The following is a 20,557-nucleotide window of genomic DNA, read 5'->3' as shown; positions in this document are numbered from 1 at the left end:
CGGGAAGGTTTGCCAGAAAGTGTTGTTCTTTGTTCAATGATGTTCTGCCAAATTTTGCTTAATTGTGTTTCAATCATCATTTGTTCGACCGGTTTTGATTTGTTATTGTTTATTGTGTATTTGTTACTATTAGGTACAACCACACAAAAGTTTGACCGAAACTTCCAAGATTTTTATAAAAATGTTAGTGGAAGAGTTACAAAATCCATTGATTAGAAAAAATATAATTCAAGGCACTCGAATTGCTTGGTTTATTCAAGGAAAATCAAATGCAAACCTTAACAACGACAAAGCGACACCTAGAGCACCACAAGACATACATGACACCAGTAAGGAAGATCACTCGACACACACTGACACATAGCCGGGCAACAAAGCTCACTCCGCTACCAAGGGTGCTCACCGAAAGCCGTTGCATCCACCTAATTTGTCATGAGCATTTTTTTTCCAACCTTGATGGCGTTAGAGAGGAACTCCATGCGTGGAGGTAGAGAACATGTGCCTATGTTAACCCAGAGCAAAGACCAAAGGGCTCATCTAATGCTCCTTGAATGTGAAGAACGCTCCCGAAGCCCACCATCATCCCACATCTCCATGAAACACAGGTCCTTCCAGCCGAATCAACCACAAATATGATGCCCTCAAGAGAAATTATGGCACCATACGAAGCATAGTGTTGTAATGTGCGATCTGTGAAACCAGATCTAAGGTTTCCCCCTAAGAGTGTTGGGATGGGAGGTGAAATTAAGCTGCATATCGACGCCTCCAACAAGGTAAACGATGCCCGTGTGCGCCGCCATCGAATACTTTGGCCACAACCCGAGTACAGATTTCGCTGGTAACCTCACCCTCCCAAAACCACGATTTAGCCAACCGCAACACCCTCCATGAAACCTGTCTACATGGCCGTCCATCACCATTTCCTGCCAGCCCAGTTAGTTGTCTATGTTTCTTTCTTTCCATGGGCCTGACAGGAGGATGCAACACCCAAAACTATGCCATTCATCTCCCGTAGCTCGCAGGACCCAAGAATGCCGCCTCTCAGCGCGAAGAACCAGCCAGCTAGGTTTGCCTCCATGCCCTCTGTCTTCGACTGCCAAGCGATATCCAAGAAAGAAGAGTAATGAGAAAAATTGAGTGGTTGTATTGATTCACCAAAGGGGCATATATCTAGAGTACATCGTGATAGAGGGGGGGGGGGCAAAGGCAGCTCACGCAAAGGCGTTCGCAAATGCATGTGTGGCGCATAAATCAGATGACTTGAAGAAGGATGATCTTCAAGGGCGTTATGCACGCCACGTACTGGTGAATCCAAGACGACACCTTCCGAGGACCTTTCAAGTTCCGCCATTGATCTTCTTTTTTGTCCTTTTGAGAGTTGTTAGGAGTCTACAAACATTGAGACGTGGCTTTGTTGCTTAGTTTAGGACATGTTCTCTTGTGTTTGTGTTGTTTTGTCTGTGGTGGTTGTCTTCGGACTAGCCGGTGTGGAGTTGTGCTACGCATGTTGTTCGCAGTGAATGGTATCGTTTTTGTACTCAAACCTCTATCTTTTATGAAATTATGGAATCCCTTTGGCATACTCTTGAAAAAAACATTTTCTAGATACAGATGCAACAACAGTATCTAGACAAAGTGTTGAGTCACTTATTTATGAACAGAGGAAGTACTACTTCTAATATCTTACTCCCTCTTTTCACTAGTACTACTCTATTTTTAGATGTCAAAAATTTATCTAAATTCAAATGTATCTAGACATTTTTTAGCCACAGATACATTCAAATTTAGACGAACCACTGGACATCTATTAACGGACGGAGGGAGTATATAAGATGTTTTAGCATTTTGTAGATTCATCTCTTCTACTATATTTTTAGTCTACTTTTAGTGTGTAGATTCACTCATTATCTTGTGTATCTAATTTACTTTTAAATGTTTAAGATGTCTTATATCTGTGAACATAGGGAGTAGATACAAACACAAAAAATCATGGATGTCATTCTTGGCTTCTTTCCAACTACTAAGGCCACAGTAAAATGTGGATCAGCTATGCTTGGTCTCTGACCAAAATTTACCATGTCAAATTGTGAACATTGTGGTCAAGATCATTTTTTTATTGACATGATATACTGTTATATTGAAAGCTCTGTGTTATACTTGTTGCCTTCCAATTACTCTAATTTCATGTTGCATACATTATACTTGTTTCATCTAAAGTTCTACACTTCACAGTATTAAGTTAAGATGAGATACTTTCTATCGACGAGGAGCAAGTGCATCAAATCAAAGTGCTGTGTTCTGTATGAAATTTTATGCCGTTCTGTATGAGCAAGTACATCTTCCTAAATAAACATGAGTTGGTATAAACCGTAAAACATATTTGCATTTGGTGCCAGGTGTGAAGCCTAAAGTGTCCTAGGTAATCAACAGTTTCTTGTCTCTGAAAAAGTTTGATTTGATCGTATCTGATGCTGTTGTGCGTGTGCATTTCTTTTCCCATACTGTGCGTTATGACTTATGAGATATTTCCTGCTATTATCTCTTTTTTGTCAGGAACCTTTGTCATTGCAACAAATATTATTTTCAAGCACAAACAGACAGCAGTTTTCATTACAAAACATGAATCAAATTGTGATGGCAAATTCCAAATTGCAACAGATACACAGTTGTTACTTCAGAATACAATAGGATACACATTTTAGAAAGCAATTAAGGGAAGCTTGCAATTGCGCTAATTGTAATTACAATAAGTGTTTCACAAAGTATGCAAGCTGCGCGCTAGCTCCTTCATGCGGCGGGTCGGCCGGTTCTTCCCACCGGTGAAACGATCTTCTGCAACTGATCTCATGCCGCCACTTCGTCAGCATCTGCAGGAGGACCTTTTCAGCATCAGCAGTAGGATCTCGTCATGTAGTCTTCATCGTCTTCGGCGAACCACGGGAGCTTGAGCGCTTCTGCAGCCGTCAACCTCTTCTCGGGGTTGCACGTGAGCAGTCCGCTCATGACCTCAAATCCTTCCTCGGACAGGGTCCACTCCGGGTACAGCTCGCGCAGCCTGCTGCGCTGTCCGGGCTTGAGCGGTGGCATCTCGGCGGCGCGCGGCAGGGACGCGAACTCGGGCCACGTGACGTCATCGGGCGTGCCGAGCAACCAGAAGATACTCCAGAGATAGGCTAACCCCTCATCGCACAGGCGTTGTGCCCGCAGCAGCAGGATCTCGCCGTCGACGAGCTCTGCCATGATGCAGCCGAGCGACCACGTGTCAGCGAGCGAGTCGGTATCCGGCTTTCCCAGCAGCAACTCCGGCGCCGTGTACAGCACCGTGCCGACCTCGCCGTGCGGCGGCGGGTCGGACGTCGAGATGGCGAGGCCGAAATCGCAGATCTTGAGGAGTTCCTCGCCTTCCGCGACCAGGACGTTGGCCGGTTTGATGTCGCGGTGGACGATGCTGCGTTCTTGCATCCCCTTGGCGCCCGTCAGCAGCTGCCGCATGAAGGCGCGCACGGTGGCCTCCGGGAACGGCGGCGCGGTGCCGTTGCGCTGTTCCTCGAGGATGTCGCCGAGGCTCTGGCCCGCGATGTATTCCATGACGAGGCCCAGCTCGGTGGTGTCGGGGTCGCGGACGACGCAGTGGAAGCCGACGATGTTGGGGTCCCCGTTGCACGCCTCGAGGTAGCGGGCCTCCCGCAGCAGCTGCTCGCTGGGATCGGGGGCGTCGGAGGCGACTTCCGGCGGCGGCGAGGAGAGGTGCTTGATCGCGACGGTCTGGCCCGTGGCGCGGTGGCGAGCCTTGAAGACGACGCCGAAGGCGCCCTCGCCGAGGCAGGTCTTCTCCTCCTCGTAGTCGGCGGTCGTGGCGTAGGCGGCAGGCTTCTTGATGACGGCGGGCTTCTTGACTCTCCTCTTCTTGACGGCGTGGCCGCCCATGGCGACGGCGGCGGCTGGTCGCTTGGAGATTGCCATAGCTAGGGCTTGGGTTGGACTGCTGAGATGATCTGCGAAGGGGAGGAGGTGGTGGGATCGATGAGACAGGACTTTGAGCGAAGGGTGAGGCTACTAATAACGAGGCCGGGCGGGAAGGAGCTCTAGTCGGATTCGTAATTTCGGTCGAAAACGCGTACCGACTTGACGAGTACGTTGTGTTCGATCGGATTCGAGTTGCCCGTAGATTTTACTTTCCTTGTTTTTCTTTCCTTTCCTTTTTGCGTGAGTGTTCCTGCACAGAGTGTGCGTTGCTCAAGAGTCAAGAGAAAGATTTTGCCTCCCGATGCACAGCAAGGGAGATGTGCGAGCGCAGATTCAGAGTCACAAAATTGCTATAGCAAAACATGGACGAAATCTTGGTTGATGATATTGTCTTCAGTCTTATATTGTCTTCGGTCTTATATGTTCCATTAGTTTGATGTCCATGAGCTCCTTGGTTGATGATATTGATTGTCAAGTAATTGTCAACCGATACAATTATAAAATTGAGGAGGGGACAAGTCAAAGGAGGTTTGGGACCAGGAAACTGCTCTAGCACTTGTTTGTTGCAAGTGATGAAGGAAAGGTGATACAGTGTATAGTATATATGTGCTGATGCCTGTAACTAGCAAGAGCAAAGACTCAGAAATTTCCACAAGAAGCCACAATGTTTGGCTCTGAACCATAGCATATAACTTTTCACTCAAAATGCTGATAACAAACTAAAAATCCTACCACAAAACAATTTAAGAATCAGGTTTAATGGTCTTTCAGCACTGAGAAAACAGCAGAAATTCATAAATTCAGGAAACTTGTGAATAATGGGTAAAGAAACAGAACAGAGTTACATATACAATCCAGTGCCAACCAATGAGATTGCAGAAAAGGGAGAAAGCCTCCTCCAAGGTGCACAGGAACAAATAACAATGGCTCTGCTAGACTAGTACATTGCTCACATTCACTAACTCTTTCAATCTTGTTAGGTCCCAAACAGTGGTGTCAGACCCTACTAACGCATCAAATAAGTGATCTTCTCCATCATCTGAATGTGATGTAATGTTTGCGTTCAGATTAGGCATCGATGAAGTGGATGTCGAAGGTGCTTTGGTGGATCTGCCACACATTCAAGGATGCATACTCCTCCAGGCATTCCTTCAGCTGAGCCTCGCTATAACCCTGTTTTTACATAGGAGCAGGAGAGGGTTTTCTGTTAGGAATCAGGGCCCAGCACTGGTGGCACTAGTTAATGTTGGTAGAGATTGTACCTTTCTGGAGATCAGGTTAAGAGCATGAGCAAATTTCACATCCATGCTGCTTGTCCGGGCTGCTTCATCCCTCAGGATGGAGTATATGTCCGAGATCGCATCGAGGCCAGACCGCTGGCGATCATCAGAGTAGAGCGAGTACTTTGACATCTGCATCAGACGCAGTGCTTCATCGACATCGCTCTGAGCAACAGTTTCTGAGAACCGAAGTCTTGCCAAGGCCTGAAACAAGCAAGAGTCGTGTTTAAAAATAGAGCTTTTGGTAACCTGGTGTGTGCAGTACACAGGAGCATAGTTTATAGTTCACTTACAATTGAAATACGGACTATGCTCAGAAGAGTCCTGATGGTTGTGTAAGAATGTGGTGCATTTGATTTGGCTTCCTCTTGGCGGATGCTTGAATAGGCAGTTGCAATGTATTCCTCAAGATCTCGAGGAACAGAGGGAGTGACTCTTCTTGCAGCAGATATGTATGCTCTGTAATCAGATCAAGATCATTAAATCATGAACCAGAAGGCAAAGATAGTAATGTTTTTATTTTAGCTTGCTAGATAGATTTTATAGTTTCCTGAAATATGGTACATTGATTTCAACATTCAAGAAGGTAAGGATTCCTGTAACTAAGGGTGTATTTTTTAGGTGACAGCTCTAGGAAGACTGAATCTCAAAAGGAGCTCTAGAAAGACTACTTGCCTAAGAACAGATGGTTCAAGTGCTGTGAACCCAAGTGCAGGTGATTCAAGATTTTGATGTACATGAACAACATGTCTTGCCATCTCAAGATCAGTTTCCATGTCTGCACGATCCAGGATCAACCAGAGGAGGTCAAAACGTGACAGAAGTGCCGGAGGAAGATTTATGTTCTCAGCTGGAGTCCTCCTCATATCATACCTTCCCCTGAATATTGAAAAAAAATTGCCTCATTACAATCATAGTTTTCCAAGCTATTTTCTTGACAAGAGAATGTTCATATCAACTCTTACCATGCTGGATTTGCAGCAGCAATAACTGCAGTTCTTGCATTAAGAGAGGTGGTGATGCCAGCCTTGGCAATGCTAACTGTTTGCTGCTCCATCACCTCATGAATGGCTGTCCTGTCAGACTCTTCCATCTTGTCAAATTCGTCTATTGCACAAATACCCATATCAGCCAGTACCTGAAACCCAAGAGTAATTATGAGGATAATCACTAGTAGAACTGCATAATGGATATGCACCAAAATAAAGTGTTTGTCCTAGCAGTTTTAGTGTTACAAAGCAATTCAAGCATGGTTGGAAGGAGAGGCTCACTGCTAAGAAACTTCTATGAACATGAACAGCTGACTGACAACAAAATAGAAACAGTCCAAACATCATCATCATAAATCAAAATCTTACCAGTGCCCCTCCCTCAAGGACAAACTCATTTGTAATTGGATCTTTCTGGACAGCAGCAGTAAGACCAACACCGCTGCTCCCACGTCCTGTGGTATATACTCCTCTTGGAGCAACATTGATAATATGTTTCAGAAGTTGACTCTTTGCAACACCAGGATCTCCCATCAGGCAGATGTGCAGGTCTCCTCTGATCTGCAACTTTGAACACGTGAGCAACCAGAAGAGGAAAACTTATTGGTAAATGCACGTTATTCCAACTGGCAACAGGATGTACCTTCATGCCATCCGCAAGCTTTCGATGAGGTGCACCAACAAGTAGCAATAGCAGTGCTTTCTTGACATCTTCATGTCCAAATATTTCAGGCGCCAGTGATTTTGACAGCTTACTGTAGATATCACCGTCCTCAGCCAATCGGTCAATTTGTTCTTGTTCATCACCCTTAAGTTCATATCTGCAATTATAGCAAATTTCTATCATTAAATAGTGCTGGAGGCTAACTAAATAGGGTTTGTGGCAATAGGACGAGAGGCTTTACTCTTCGTATTTTTTCTTGAAATGGGTAATGGACATTGCTTCCAAGTAAGTATCAGCAACCAATCCAGCACGCATGGCTCGGAATCCATGATAAGGCATAGGCAGGAAAACACCTGACATCTCAACCACATCTCCAGGTGCAACCTGATAATGACACAGTACTTAGTAAATATCACAGGATTTCAAAAAACTAGTACTCCCTCTATCGCAAAAAAAAGCTGCTCAACTTTTGTCTAGATACAAAGGTATATAGACACATTTTAGTTATAGATACATCCATATCTAGAAAAAAACGAGGCCAAAGGAGGAAGGACCCGCATTTTTGATAGAAGGAGCAGGAAACTCGGTTTCACTATTCTCCGCTCAGTTCCTTATCCATGTCTAGAAAAAGTTGAGCAGCTTTTTTTTTAGACTGAGGGAGTACTATGAAAGATAACTGAAATCCCTGTTAGGTTTCTGTTTTAATAATCATGCAGGAGTAAAAACTATAAGTTGCTGGACATACAGTAACTTAGAAACAAAAATCAAGTGAAATCAACATGGAACTATCAAAATAGTGACTTTCATGACCTTAAGTAAAAAAACAGAACTGCTTAAAGCGAGAGAAAAGTTTGACTTGCTTTACCTTTCTAGTCAGCTCTCCTCTGAGATGAGCAGTTAGAGAACGTGGGATGTGGCCTTTTGGTACATGCTCTGCTAGTTCTTGGAGCTTTACCTGCAAGAAAAGGTTACAGGTTGAGATTGAATGGGATTTTGAAATATGATTTAATATGGACGAGCATTTCTCCACTGAATAGAGTTTGCTATGTTCACAAGATTGCAGAGGGACATTATTACCTCCTGAAATTTAAGAAACTTTGATGCTCGTAGTTGAAGGATTAGATTCCCCTTTGCTTTGTTCAGCTTGCATCGTTGAGATGGGCATTCAAAGAGAGGCATAAAGACTCTAGCAGTCACTTCCTGTCAGATCACCAAAATAGCAATTGGAATTAGCATTATAACGATTTTCCTCCAGGAGCCTCCGACAAATAAACACTCTCCACAAAATAGCCTTTGAACTATCATTCTAGATAGTTGCCAATACTTACATACTACATTGAGATACTATGTAGTACATTTCATTATATGTACTTCAAAAGAATACTATCCAAGATTCACAGGAGTAACACATACTAAACTAGTATCAGAGGTCTGTCCACCAGGGTTTGACATATACACATATCATAAATGAAAACCCAAAACGAGATGAAGTACCTGGTATATCTCAAAACCACATTCTTCACATGTATAAACTGCCACCTGCATCAGAGGCTTCACATCTGAGCAGCGAGTGACAATTCCAGATATTTTCACAAGCTGCCCAATGTTGGATGCCTTCACTTGCCTAAGGGTGAGTGGAGTCACCTTCGAGAAGGCCTTGATGTATACCTCACTACCATGTGAAAACAATTTCATTAGTAAGGAACTTACTGTACAGAACGAAACAAAAGATTAGACACTTGTTCCAGTGGGTAATCGGCATTGAATTATCTAGATATATTACTGAATTAGAACAAAAAAATCATTAGACAGGAAATTACTGGATACCTACATATATATAATTGGTATTGAATTACCTACATATATTACTGAATTAGCACAAAACAATTTCATTAGTCAGGGAATTAGTGGATACCTACATATATCTATGAGATCACGAAGGGAATGCAAGAATGCAATATGGCAAAATGTTCAAAGCACAGTTAAATATGTAACATATATAACAATAGGCATGCAAGAAGAAACTCTTTCTGGCATGTTTGGATTATTTGCATCGGTCAGCTTATCGTTAACATGTTCTGAGAAACTAGATACTTCTATTCTTAAGTATGCCTGAACAGCTCAGGGCATCTCCCAAATACAGCATACGTGGTCAAAGTGGTTTAAATTCTGTGAAATCAGCAAATAATGTGCTCGACCAACTTCATACCGTGGGAATCAGTACACTAATACCTAGTTGCATTAGAAACTTGTAGGGGCAGTCAGTACACTAATACTCACAAGAAGCGTTTGATTTCCGGCGGCATCCTCTGTAGAGGGTCGGTGCCGTCAGAACCTCCATCGGCCCCCTCATCCACGCGCTGGGTCATCAAGATGTCCCTGTCCTCGTCGACGGTGAACGCCTCCGTGGGGTCCGGCATGAGCTCGTCCACGGCCTCCGCGAATATGCCGATGTAGCGCTTGGTGTTCTCGGTGACCCTCTGCAGGAACTCCTCGTCCACATCCTTGTACTGCGCACGCAGCAGAACCAGAATCAGAACTTGCAAGTGCAGACATATATTATCTCGGAAGAATTAGATCTCGCCGAGGCGGGGAATCCTTACATGGAACAGGTCGTCCAGCTCGATCTGGACCGCGCGGATCTTCCGGTTCGCGATGTCTTGCTGAAATTTAAGGGGCAGATGAACAAAAAGTTGGATTAACAACAAATCGTTGGGTGTGAAATAGCTAAGAAAAGACTTTCAGATCTTCCGGGCGTTGGAACAAGGGGCAAGAGGTCATTAGTTACCAGGATGTTCTGGTACTTGGGCTCGCCGTGCGGGCCGGCGAAGTTGGTGAGGAAGTCCTTGGCGAGCGCTGCAGGGGGAGAAACAGACAAAGGAACCGACGCGTCCGTCAGAACTCGTTCTAGAAGCTTCCAGTAACGCGAGTGAAGAGCTCGGGTTCCAGATTCTGGTCTGGAGGGGCGTGGGTAGACGTACCTCTTTCGCCGGCGTAGTCGACGGTCTTCGCCCCGGGGGCCATGGCGTCGGCGGCGGCGGCGGTGGGCGGAAGAGAGACACGGGCGGGGTGAGGGAGGGAAATGGGGAGGGTTTCGGGGGAATGGCGGGAAGAGGGGGATAAGAGGAGGGGGTTTGGCGGGAACAGCGAGTGGTACCGTGGCGGGAAAGATTGAGTGGGTCTCAGTGGGCCTAGATTAGGTGGGCTCGGATTTAGGTTTTTCGGCTTGCAAGTGTGGTGAGAATAGGTCGGGCCGCCTACCAGCCCGTCAGTTGGGTATTTCGTTCAGCCTATTCGTTGTTGTGATTCTTTTCTTTTCTTACAGGAAAAAGGTTTTTTTATTTCATTAATATAGAAGAAGTTTTAGAGTTTGGTGGACAAATTGCCTAGGACACACACTCTAGGACCTTAACAAAAGTCTACTCTCCAGAATTACATAGCTCAAATATTTTGCACCGACCAAACACCAAAATCTTGCCCGATCCTTCATCTTGGCGACTACCACGGGCGTCGTGGAGTGATGATGCAGGTAGACTCGAGCATTGTGTTGTTTCCATATTTCCCAAGAGATGAGCATGATTATTAACGCCAAGGCATTCCTAGCTATTTGTCCCTCTTCTGAGGTAATGTTAGACCACAAACATGCACGGATGGTTCATTGGCCCAAGACTCTGGAGGTCTATCATGGATGCCACACCACGATAGAACCTCCTTCCAAACCTTTGCGGTGAACCTACACTCGTACAAGAGGTGTGCCACCGATTCTTGGACTTGATTGCATAGGGACAATTTCCTCAATTTTGACATCCCCTACGTTGAAGCCTATCCGCCATCCAAACTCCATTTTGCATGACCAATCAAGCAAATAATTTGCATTTTGGAGGAGCCCACACTTTCTAAACCGAAGCACTGAGGGTGGTAGCGACAAGGCCTTCAAATTGCATCTTAACTGAGGACGCGGAATACTTTCAGTCCTTATTGAACTTCCAATGGATGGTGTCGGGGACATCAATAGCAAGATGAGCACCGTTGAGCAACTCCCAAAGTTTGACAAACTCTTCAATGTGATCCAAACCGGAATGTTGGGTCAAACTAATTTGGTCAAACCCAAAAAAATGTCAAGGGCCTTCCGAACGATGCAATTTTTGCGCTTAGACATCTTGTAAATCTTTGGAGCCAAGCTCGCTGGACAAAGGGCACCAAGCCAAGGTGAAGTCCAAATATATGCCTTTTCCCCATTTCCAATAGTCACAAAGGTGGCGGATGCGAAGAGCTCCTGGTCCTCTTTGTTACAAGGATTGCCAAGACCGATCCAATATTTTGCTTCGTTGGTCCACGCATGGCATAGCCGCCATAATATTAGGGCAGCCACAAACATCTCAAGATGCAAGATATCGAGGCCACTGAGCTTACTAGGGCGACAAACGTTTTCCCAATTACCTTTGCACTTTCCACCGGGAACTTTGTCACAACCCGACCATAGATATGCATGTCGAAGTGCGATGATGATATTGATGACCTCTTTAGGGAACTCAATGGAGGTGATGTGATAAATCGCTTGGTATGTGAGGACGATACTAACCAAGATCCTTCTACCGGCCATATTGACATTCTTCCAATTTCCGGAGGTGAACTTGCAGGCAATTTCGTCCTCTAAGTATTGGAGGTCCGTTCTCTTGAGCCTAGTGACGCTGAAAGGGGGGCCCAACTATCGCATTGGGAAAGCGGTTATATTTGCCGAAAAATATTGAAGAAGGTCTATGTTTTCACATTGTATCGGGGCCACAAGACTTTTATGGTGGTTGGCACACAAACCGGTCAAAACACCAAAACTAGCAAGGATGAAAGCAAGGCAAGCGATGTCTTCTTCAAAGGGAGCCACAAAAAACGTTGCATCATCGGCATATAAAGAGGTGTGCGCCATGGTCGCCCTTCCATGAAGGGGGTGAAGACGTCCTTGTGTGGTAGCCTTGGCGAGAATGTAGTTGATAGGATCGATGACCACAATGAATATAAGTGGGAACAATGGGTCGCCTTGGCGAAGGCCATCGCCATGCTTTATTGGGTCACAAGCCACGCCACCTCGATGTGGAGTTCCTACCGCATGTATTTTGTGTTTGTTAAGTGTTTGTATGTAAAGAAAAAAAAAGCAGGACTAGAAGCCTACATTAAAGTGGGTGTAGTTCAGTGGCTGGAATTAGACGTTGTAATTATGTTTTCCTTTACAAGAGTTTTCTTGCTTTAATAATATCGTTTCATCTCTTGCTAGAAGCATTTGCATACACGTTGATGAAATGGCCTTGGTGTTTGCAACTCCGGAGGGCGGCGCCATTTCGCGAGGAGGACATCCTACATCGCAATGTATGTGGTGTCGCGTGAAGCTGCGGATGGGAGATATGTGAGTATGGCCTTGCGCTCCCCCATCAGAACCATACGTTGCGGCTTTGTAAAGATGGGAATCTGCTAGAAATTATGGAATGCGGTACAAAGGGTGTTCTTCTCACTCAAACGATCTCACCAAGAAGATGAGAGTTTTCTAGAAGGAAAAAAGTTTATTCCAAACCTTGAATTCGTAGTGGTTCGGCGAAATAAACCATCAACTCTAACTCTAAATCTGTGTTGCTCTATACTAAATTGAATTGAATCCTAGTCTAAATCAAACCCTGGAGCTGTTTGGCAGACCGGAAAAAATGATTCCGCTCAGGAATAACCATTGTCTCACATACTAGATGGACCCGCATGTCATATTCATATCTATCCTACCCCATCTCTCCCCCGATCTAAAAACAAAACGTTCGGTGGAACAACTGACATGGGGTGGGGCAGGGGGCGCCGACGGCCGGAGTTCACAAGGCGCCGCTCCGCCGGTGCTGCTCTCATGGCGCCATTGTACTGTTCCACGCGGGAAACGAGGGCATTGTCCCGGCGTTACAGCTCGCACGTGCGTACCGCGAGCGCCGCGCTCACCTTGCTGCTTGCACGCACCAGTGGTGCTTGCCGACTGCCACCTCTACTCATGCACGGGAACAACATGTAGTGGAGTGGCGACGCATAGAACTGGAGGTAGGGGAAGGGCGGCGTCGGTGTTGGAAGGTAGGGCAGGGCAGTGCGCAAAACGTGAGGCAGTGGAGCGACAGCGGGGCTGGGAGACACAAATCTTCCGGTGGCGAGGTTGGGCAGTGGCAGCCGACATCCACGGTGCATTTGGGGGATCCGTAAATTGTGGTGGAGATCTGGTAGGAGCAGTGGCGGATCCACACTAGAGCTGTGTAGTCTATTGACTACACAATTTTTTAGGTACATAGGCAGAAATTATGCAAAAACATTTAAAAATTCATATAAATACATATGTTTGACTACACAGTTTTGTACCGACTACAAAAGATTATTGTTCTGGCTCCGCCACTAGGTAGGAGGTGCCTAAAGCTTGGGGAAAGAGATGACAGGTGGGACCGCATTGTCAGTGAGAGTACCGATTAGATATTTTCTTTTCTCAACTGGCAAACGGTTTCAAGGTTTGATTTAAATTGGGATTTACAAGTTTAGGGTACAAAAGACATGGATTTGGAGTTGAGAATTCATTTCACCGAACCTCTACAAATTGATGGTTTAAAATAGACTTTTTTCCTTTCTAGAAAGAAGAAATACTAAGACGAGAGAGCGTTGTTCTTTTAGTGCCTAGCGCAATGTTGAAAGAGTTGTATCACGTAAGCCCGATGTTGTGTGCTCTTGCACACAGCATCGGTCGTAAATACACGTTGACAGTCGAGTCTTACTTGTTCTACAGTTACAGAAGTGCATGTCCACTAGTTTTTGCAAACAAAATTATACTACAAACTTCCAGTTTTTAGCTGGCTTCTCCGTGATTTATACTGACTCGCATTCATCCCCAATTCCCCATTCCCCAAGGTGGCATCGTGTGGGCAAAGTAGCTCCCTCCTGGCGCTGGATCGGGAAGCAAACAGCCGACGATAGGATAGAGCACCGAGCAGGCTGTGTGTCGTACGGAGTATATTTCAAGTAGCTTCGCTATGTTGGGCCAGTTGAGGAAGACCCGGTTCGCACGCTAATGCGGCCCATTAGCCCTTTGCTGGGATCCCTCCGCTCCTGGCACCTGCGGGAGGCAGCAGAGAACCCTCGTTTAGTCCCACCTCGGCAGCTGAGGAAAGTTTCGACCGGTTTATAAGCCTCGCTGTTGCAGCTGCATCGTCCCTTCGGGGACATCCGATAAAATTGGAACGATACAGAGAAGATTAGCATGGCCCCTGCGCAAGGATGACACGCACAAATCGAGAAATGGTCCAAATTTTTTTGAGATTTTGCGCGCTGGTCCCTTGCTACAGTACCCGTTCTTACAGATGTGCCTTTCGCTCTTACAGCCAGGTCCTTCGCCTTGAGAGGGACGAGCGCAGCGTGCATGCCTTTTACAGTTACGTCCACTTTTGTTTCTTCACGTTCTTATAAGATTTTACACGCTGTATATGATGTCTTCACCTTCTCTTTTTTGTAGATATGCCCCTGATACTTCACAACCAAGTCCTTGACCTTGAGGGCGAGTTCTTTTTTACAATAAACTACCTTATGATTCCTTCATATTCGGTTATGCCCTTTTTCTCTCAGCCAGCTCCTTCCCCCTTTTTCTCTCAGCTGTCTTGAAACAATTTCGACCATGAACATGCTCGCACTTCACACATGTCTTATCTGTGCTTGGTGCTAATTTTATCACCAACGCTCGGCCAAAGGCCCCGTGATTTAATGTGCTTGCTTACTGCTGAATCCCAGGAAACTTAAACACACGGTTCTGTTTTGGACGATGATAGCCTCGATCCTTCTCTGAAGGTAAATACACCATGTTGCCTAATTTCCTCATCTCCTGAACCTATGTACCTATGAATTACAGGGAAGAAGAGCCAGCTGAAGTTCGTACCAAACTTCGATTCAAATGTATGCATTAAATTGGCAGCGAACACTGAATCGAATCTGCCCTTGGAAGGAAAATTCCTTCGAGAGGCGCTCTGAAGTCTGAATGCAGTAACATCGTGCTGAAGAATTTCGTCGTCTCCTGAACCTGTGTCGGGCTCCAGACACTGCTCCTAATCTGCGCCGAAATACCAACCACGCCGGCATGCTAAACATAGGACTAAATTTCCGCTCAAAGCACTTCTGAAATTGGTCACTACGATTGGACAAATGAAACTGGACAAATGAATATCAATAAGGCAAAAGCTTTTTTGCCCCGTTTCAAAAAAAAAAAAAAAAACTGGACAAATGAAACAGAGGCAGCATCAGTGCATGCTGCCCGGACGTTTACAATCTATGCAAATTAAACATTGCCTGTCAGAGACAGAGACAGGCATCCACTTCAACATCGATGATTACATCAGAACAAGCTTGACAGTAGAATTAAACACTAAGCAAATTAAACTAGCTAGTACATTCATTCAGACATTGCCGGTCGGACACAGGCTTGTACCAAGGGATTACATCGATGAGATTACATCAGAAGTTCAGAACACAAGCTTTGGTAGAATTAAACAGCTACTGCTACATGCACTCCCTCAAAAAAAAGAAGCAGTACATGTCCAAACGCCATGTATGCATACACAGCTACAGCTACAGATACACACACGCACTGACACGTACATACACATCATTATTCATCCGTCCATCGGACGCCAAAGGGGAGCTCAGACCCTGGTGGCGGCGGCGCCGGTGCCCACGCCCATGCCCTTGTTGTGGTGGTCGCCGTAGCCGTGCTCCGCCCCGTACCCACCGGCGCCGGCGCCGAACTGGTTCCCGAACAGCCCGGTGTGCAGCATCAGCACGTACAGGAGCTGGGTGAACATCAGGATGATCACGAACGCCTCCAGCACCCGGAGCCGCCACCCGCGGAACCCGCCGATGTGGATCTCCTTGCAGGCCAGCCCGAAGGCCAGCGCGGTGATGGCCCAGGCCACCAGTGCCGACGCCGCCGTCGTCGCCAGGCTGTCGCCGCGCCAGGTCCGGACGTGGTGCACCCCGCGAGCTTGGAGGCGGCGCCGACCACGCCAGCCAGGATGGCGAAGACCAGGAAGTAGAAGGTGGCGCCGTTGGCCGCGATGCCCGGGCGGTTGAAGGCGGTGCCGTTGATGAAGTGGTTCAGGTTCCAGCTCGCGAAGCCGATGACGATGATGTACATGATGAGGTTCAGGACCAGCAGCGGCGCCACCATGTTCCGCCCCACTCCCGCCATTGTTGAGCGATTCTAGCTAGCTTACGGAGCCGCAAACTCACTGCCGAGCTTTGATGGAGTGTGCACTGGGTCTACTGGGTGCAAGAATCGAATTGGATTGTGACAAGAGATTGATGGTTGGTCGAGGGATTGCCGGTGATGAGCTACTGAACTGTGCTTGAGGTGGCTGCTAGCGTGGGATATGTATACGGGGACTAGGGAGTGAGGAGGGGGACACGTGTGATGCGAGGCCTACAGGTGGTGGGACACGTGGCGAACGACACGCATGGGCTTTACACGGCATGACGGCAAGCTGTTTCTAGTAGCCGTTAGCAGCACACGGATGGTTCCAGCGGCTTCGCTCTATAACACTTTTAGTGTGCATCGTTGTAACCAAATGACCGTGTTCTTCCTTTAGAGGAAGAGGCAAAATCGAAGAAAGATTTAATATGTGAACAAATATGAGCGGACACTAGGGGGTACTCAATTTTGCATATGTTTCTCTTCGGCATTTTCCCTCAAAAGCAATCAAACACCCTATTATTAAATGTCATACTTTTAGTTTTTCAGAAATGTAAAATAAATCATGGGGTTAGATACTTAGATTGTATCTTGTGCATATACAAAATTCCATTCCAAAATATGACCATATGTTATACTCCCTCCGTTCCTTTCTATAATGCCTATTGTTTTTTAGCATTTGTTTCAGAATATAAGAGTAAAGCTATGTTTTTTTTGAAAAGAACCTCTTCCACCGATCAGGTCAAGTCCAGAAAATCTGAAAACCGATCTGGTCATGTATTTCTGAGATCTGTTTTCAGTTTCATATTTTATCTGTGATATCGTTAGGGGGTTTTGTGTGAAAAAATGGCTCGCGCTAATTTCCGTGCCAAAAAACAATAGGCACTATAGAAAGGAACGGAGGGAGTATGAAAAAACAGAAAAAAAAACAAAGTGAATAGTATTTCATAACTATTCACACATTATTTGTCGTTTCTATGCAGGCCACATGTTATCATATTCTTTTGATTGAACTTTGCAGATATACGACATAATATATGTCACCGGTCTATTTTACATTTTTAAAAGGTGACATCCTATACTGAGGTGCGGATGTAACTAGAACAAACGGTAGTTTCCCTTTCCACCTCCTATAACAGTTTTAGAGTGTATCCAGTTGTGCGTCTTATATATCGTCCGGCAACAACACATGTCAGTCATATTGGGAGCACCGTTGAATGATGTCGATGTATAGGAGCGTATCTGCCCAGCATGTCTCCCAATATGGCAACGTATAAATTATTTTCTATTTTCACAAATTCAACCTTATTTCTAACAAAGTTGTATACTTTTTAACGTAGAAACAAGTTTTACAATAAGTAAAAATAGAAATAAAATAATTCATACAGTTCAAAACAAAATGAAATTCGAGGATTTCAACTAGATCAACTCCCATCGATATTTCCTTTGAGCACTCAGCAAATGATCTACTATATCATTTTGGAACAAGTTCATCGCGGATTTCCGCATTCACGTGGAGGAAAGCATCAAACTCGATCAACGCCCTTGTGATCAACTTGCGCAAGAGGGTCTTGCCCGTCATCCAGATGCTCATCAACTATTTTAGTTCACCCTCGAAGATCATGGTTTGCATGATCACACAAGCATTCATGATCTTCCACATTTGAGATTACGACCAAGTAAGAAGAGGGTACTCGACAATAGAGAAAAATAACTTTGAAATACATCAGATCTCCGCTTGGTATCCTTCTTGCAACTCTCGTGAAACGATACAAAGAAAGATTTTTTTTATATAACCTAGAGGGGATGAGATTGTGTTCACAAATGTCATCCAAATACATGCAAGAACACACAAGTTTCGATAAATCATATATTTTGTGGAAGTATTCTCTCAATTGTTATGTCGATCCGAGCAAACAACTTCGGCAAGTGTTTTTATGGCTGTTTTTGTCGCACTCAAGGTGTCACTAGTCTTGATCGAGTGAATTGGCTGCAAGTATTGATGTGTTGAGTGGTGAGTATGAATTTTTTTAATAGAAATAAGTTTTGAACACTGCTTAGAAGTAAATAACATAAAGTTAATATATTGAAAGTAAACGGTGTTTCATGCAGATGAAAAGATTAGGCGCGGACAGAACCAATTTTTCATGGCAATAGTGAATGTGCCAAATGGAATGAAATGGATGTGTGATTGTAATTCTTCATATTAATTACAAGTACACGAGCAACCCTTGACTAATCAAACTCATCACACCAAGTATTGTTTTCCACTATTGTCTCGTCTCCTGTTACCATAGGGCAATGGTCAGCGCAACAAATTAAGGTCGTAAGACCAAACGACTGCATAAGGATTGATGATTTCTCATTTTTCTTGAGTTGTCTTTGCTTCTTTTTTATATCTACCATTGTCACTAGAAGAACGCGGGGTCTCTAAACAACTAGTGCTCATATATGTAGATCTGTGGAGCATGTTGTTTGTGCCTTTCATTAGACAATAAGCATTATGCATAACATAGATAATCAACCCCATAAACAATAGTAAAAGCAACTCTCAGAAATGGACGGAAAGTAGATAGGCACGTGAAAGGATCGTATGCCGCACCTAGAGGGGGGGTGAATAGGTGCTAACCAATTTTTAGTTCCTTTTCAATTTAGGCTTGACATAAAGGTAAATTCTCTAGATATGCAACTATGTGAATTTACCTATATGATAAGGTCAACGACTAAGCAAGATATAGCAATGCAATATAGAGGAGATAAAGGATAGAGGTAACCGAGAGTGGAGCACGCGGAGACACGAAGTTGATTCCCGTAGTTCCCTTCTTTTGCAAGAAGGTACGTCTACGTTCGGAGGAGCGTGGTCTCTACGAAAGCCAGACCAACAGTCACGAAGACTTCACTCAGGTCTCATGTGAGCAACGCCACGAAGGCCTAGCCCACTTCCACTAAGGGATTTCCTCGAGGCGGAAACCGGACCTTTACAAAGTTCTTGGGGCACACATCCACAACCAAATTGGAGGCTCCCAAATCTGTAACAATACAACAATCAACAACAATACATCAACAACAAACAACTAGGGATCCAAAGAGGAACACTAGCAAGAGATCCCTCAAGCATACGAGGGGGAAATGTAAATCACTTCGGTGAGGATGTAGATCGGTGTCTTCTCCTTCGAATCTCCAAAGATCAAGAGCTTTGGTTGGGTGAGGGAGGAGATCTTGAAAATCTTGAGTTCTTGAGGTGGCTCTAATGGTGGTGAGGCTTGGCAGAATTTCTTCAATGATTGAGCAAGGAGGAAGGTAGGAAAAGGGGGGGTATAAATACCCCCTCTCAAAATCCAGCCGTTGGAGACTTTCGAGGGCCGGATAATCCGGCCTAAGTTGGGGCCGGATAATCCACCCCCCCCCCCCCAAAAAAAAAATCCGGCCCTGGAAAAAAACCCGGCCAAATGTCCGGTCCCATGCCAGGGAAGTACTGCGCGACATTGCCTCTGGTCCTTAGCCAAATTTTGAGGGCCGGATATTTTGCAAATATCCGGCCCGGATTATCCGGCCTGGTGAAACTTTTCCAGCTTCCTTTTGACTTGTTTTTCCACACAAGTCACTCATATACATGTATCTATATAATCCTTGCACCACTTCATCAAACATTAGTGTATCGCATACATTGACATCAAACACACAAAACAAATTGTGAGAGATGTTCTTTCAATCTCCCCCTTTTTGGTGTTTGATGACAATATACAGATTTTCAAAAAAGTCACTATATAGAGCAAGCATGTTGGCAAAGAATAGATGCACTCCCCCTACATGTGTGCATACAAGTAATTTGCATTTGAATACAAATACACAACACATAGGTGCGAGGTGCCTCAACACGAGAGGTATCCAACATGAGTTTAAACAAGAGACATAGACATATAGAGTTGAGACATGGTGATAGAAATCATACCCATATGGAGATACATAATATCGGATATATAACATCACACACCATATAATAAACCTTGGTCTCAACATATAGAAATCCGAAATCCTTAACATAATGTCTCACATCCACACATAACACATAGTTTTGAACGAGCAAACCAACAAGCCAAATAGTTCAAATAAACGACATAAAGGAGGACACAAGCAATAAAGGAATGATAAAACGCATATGCTTGTGCCCCAACCATGCAAATCCCCGAGAGAAGTCCTAATAGAACACTGATGTCTACGGGTGCTTCTATTCTTGTAGACAGTGTTGGGCGTCCAAGAGCAGAGGTTTGTAGAACAGCAGCAAGTTTCCCTTAAGTGGATCACCCAAGGTTTATCGAACTCAGGGAGGAAGAGGTCAAAGATATCCCTCTCATGCAACCCTGCAACCACAAAGCAAGAAGTCTCTTGTGTCCCCAACACACCTAATAGGTGCACTAGTTCGGCG

The 20,557-nt window shown here is 45.0% G+C and overlaps 2 protein-coding genes, 1 non-coding gene and 1 pseudogene across 3 annotated transcripts; 1 reads left to right on the top strand and 3 right to left on the bottom strand.

The window, feature by feature from the left end:
- Positions 1-2,889: 2,889 nt before the first annotated feature.
- LOC124656024 (putative cyclin-dependent kinase F-2) lies at positions 2,890-3,963 on the bottom strand. The gene has a single exon (XM_047194836.1). The coding sequence runs from the start codon at positions 3,961-3,963 to the stop codon at positions 2,890-2,892; it is 1,074 nt and encodes a 357-aa protein (XP_047050792.1).
- A 1,071-nt stretch (positions 3,964-5,034) lies between these two features.
- Positions 5,035-9,923, bottom strand: LOC124658191 (DNA replication licensing factor MCM7). Its single transcript, XM_047196601.1, has 15 exons — positions 9,881-9,923; positions 9,688-9,755; positions 9,503-9,562; positions 9,180-9,409; positions 8,394-8,571; positions 7,977-8,099; positions 7,765-7,854; positions 7,141-7,283; positions 6,879-7,056; positions 6,605-6,796; positions 6,212-6,384; positions 5,922-6,125; positions 5,540-5,705; positions 5,229-5,450; positions 5,035-5,139 (listed from the first exon to the last, which is right to left on the bottom strand). Exons 1-15 carry the CDS (start codon positions 9,921-9,923, stop codon positions 5,035-5,037), a joined length of 2,175 nt encoding a protein of 724 aa, XP_047052557.1.
- A 4,184-nt stretch (positions 9,924-14,107) lies between these two features.
- Positions 14,108-14,210, top strand: LOC124658619. Its single transcript, XR_006989327.1, has one exon. It is a non-coding gene; the product is annotated as a U6 spliceosomal RNA (small nuclear RNA).
- A 1,376-nt stretch (positions 14,211-15,586) lies between these two features.
- Positions 15,587-16,131, bottom strand: LOC124656023 (annotated as a pseudogene).
- Between the last annotated feature and the right edge of the window lie 4,426 nt (positions 16,132-20,557).

The sequence above is a fragment of the Lolium rigidum genome, chromosome 5 (assembly GCF_022539505.1).
Source record: "Lolium rigidum isolate FL_2022 chromosome 5, APGP_CSIRO_Lrig_0.1, whole genome shotgun sequence".
Taxonomy (NCBI): domain Eukaryota; kingdom Viridiplantae; phylum Streptophyta; class Magnoliopsida; order Poales; family Poaceae; genus Lolium; species Lolium rigidum.
Note: the sequence above shows the minus strand (reverse complement) of the source record. Positions and strands in the feature narration are given on the sequence as shown.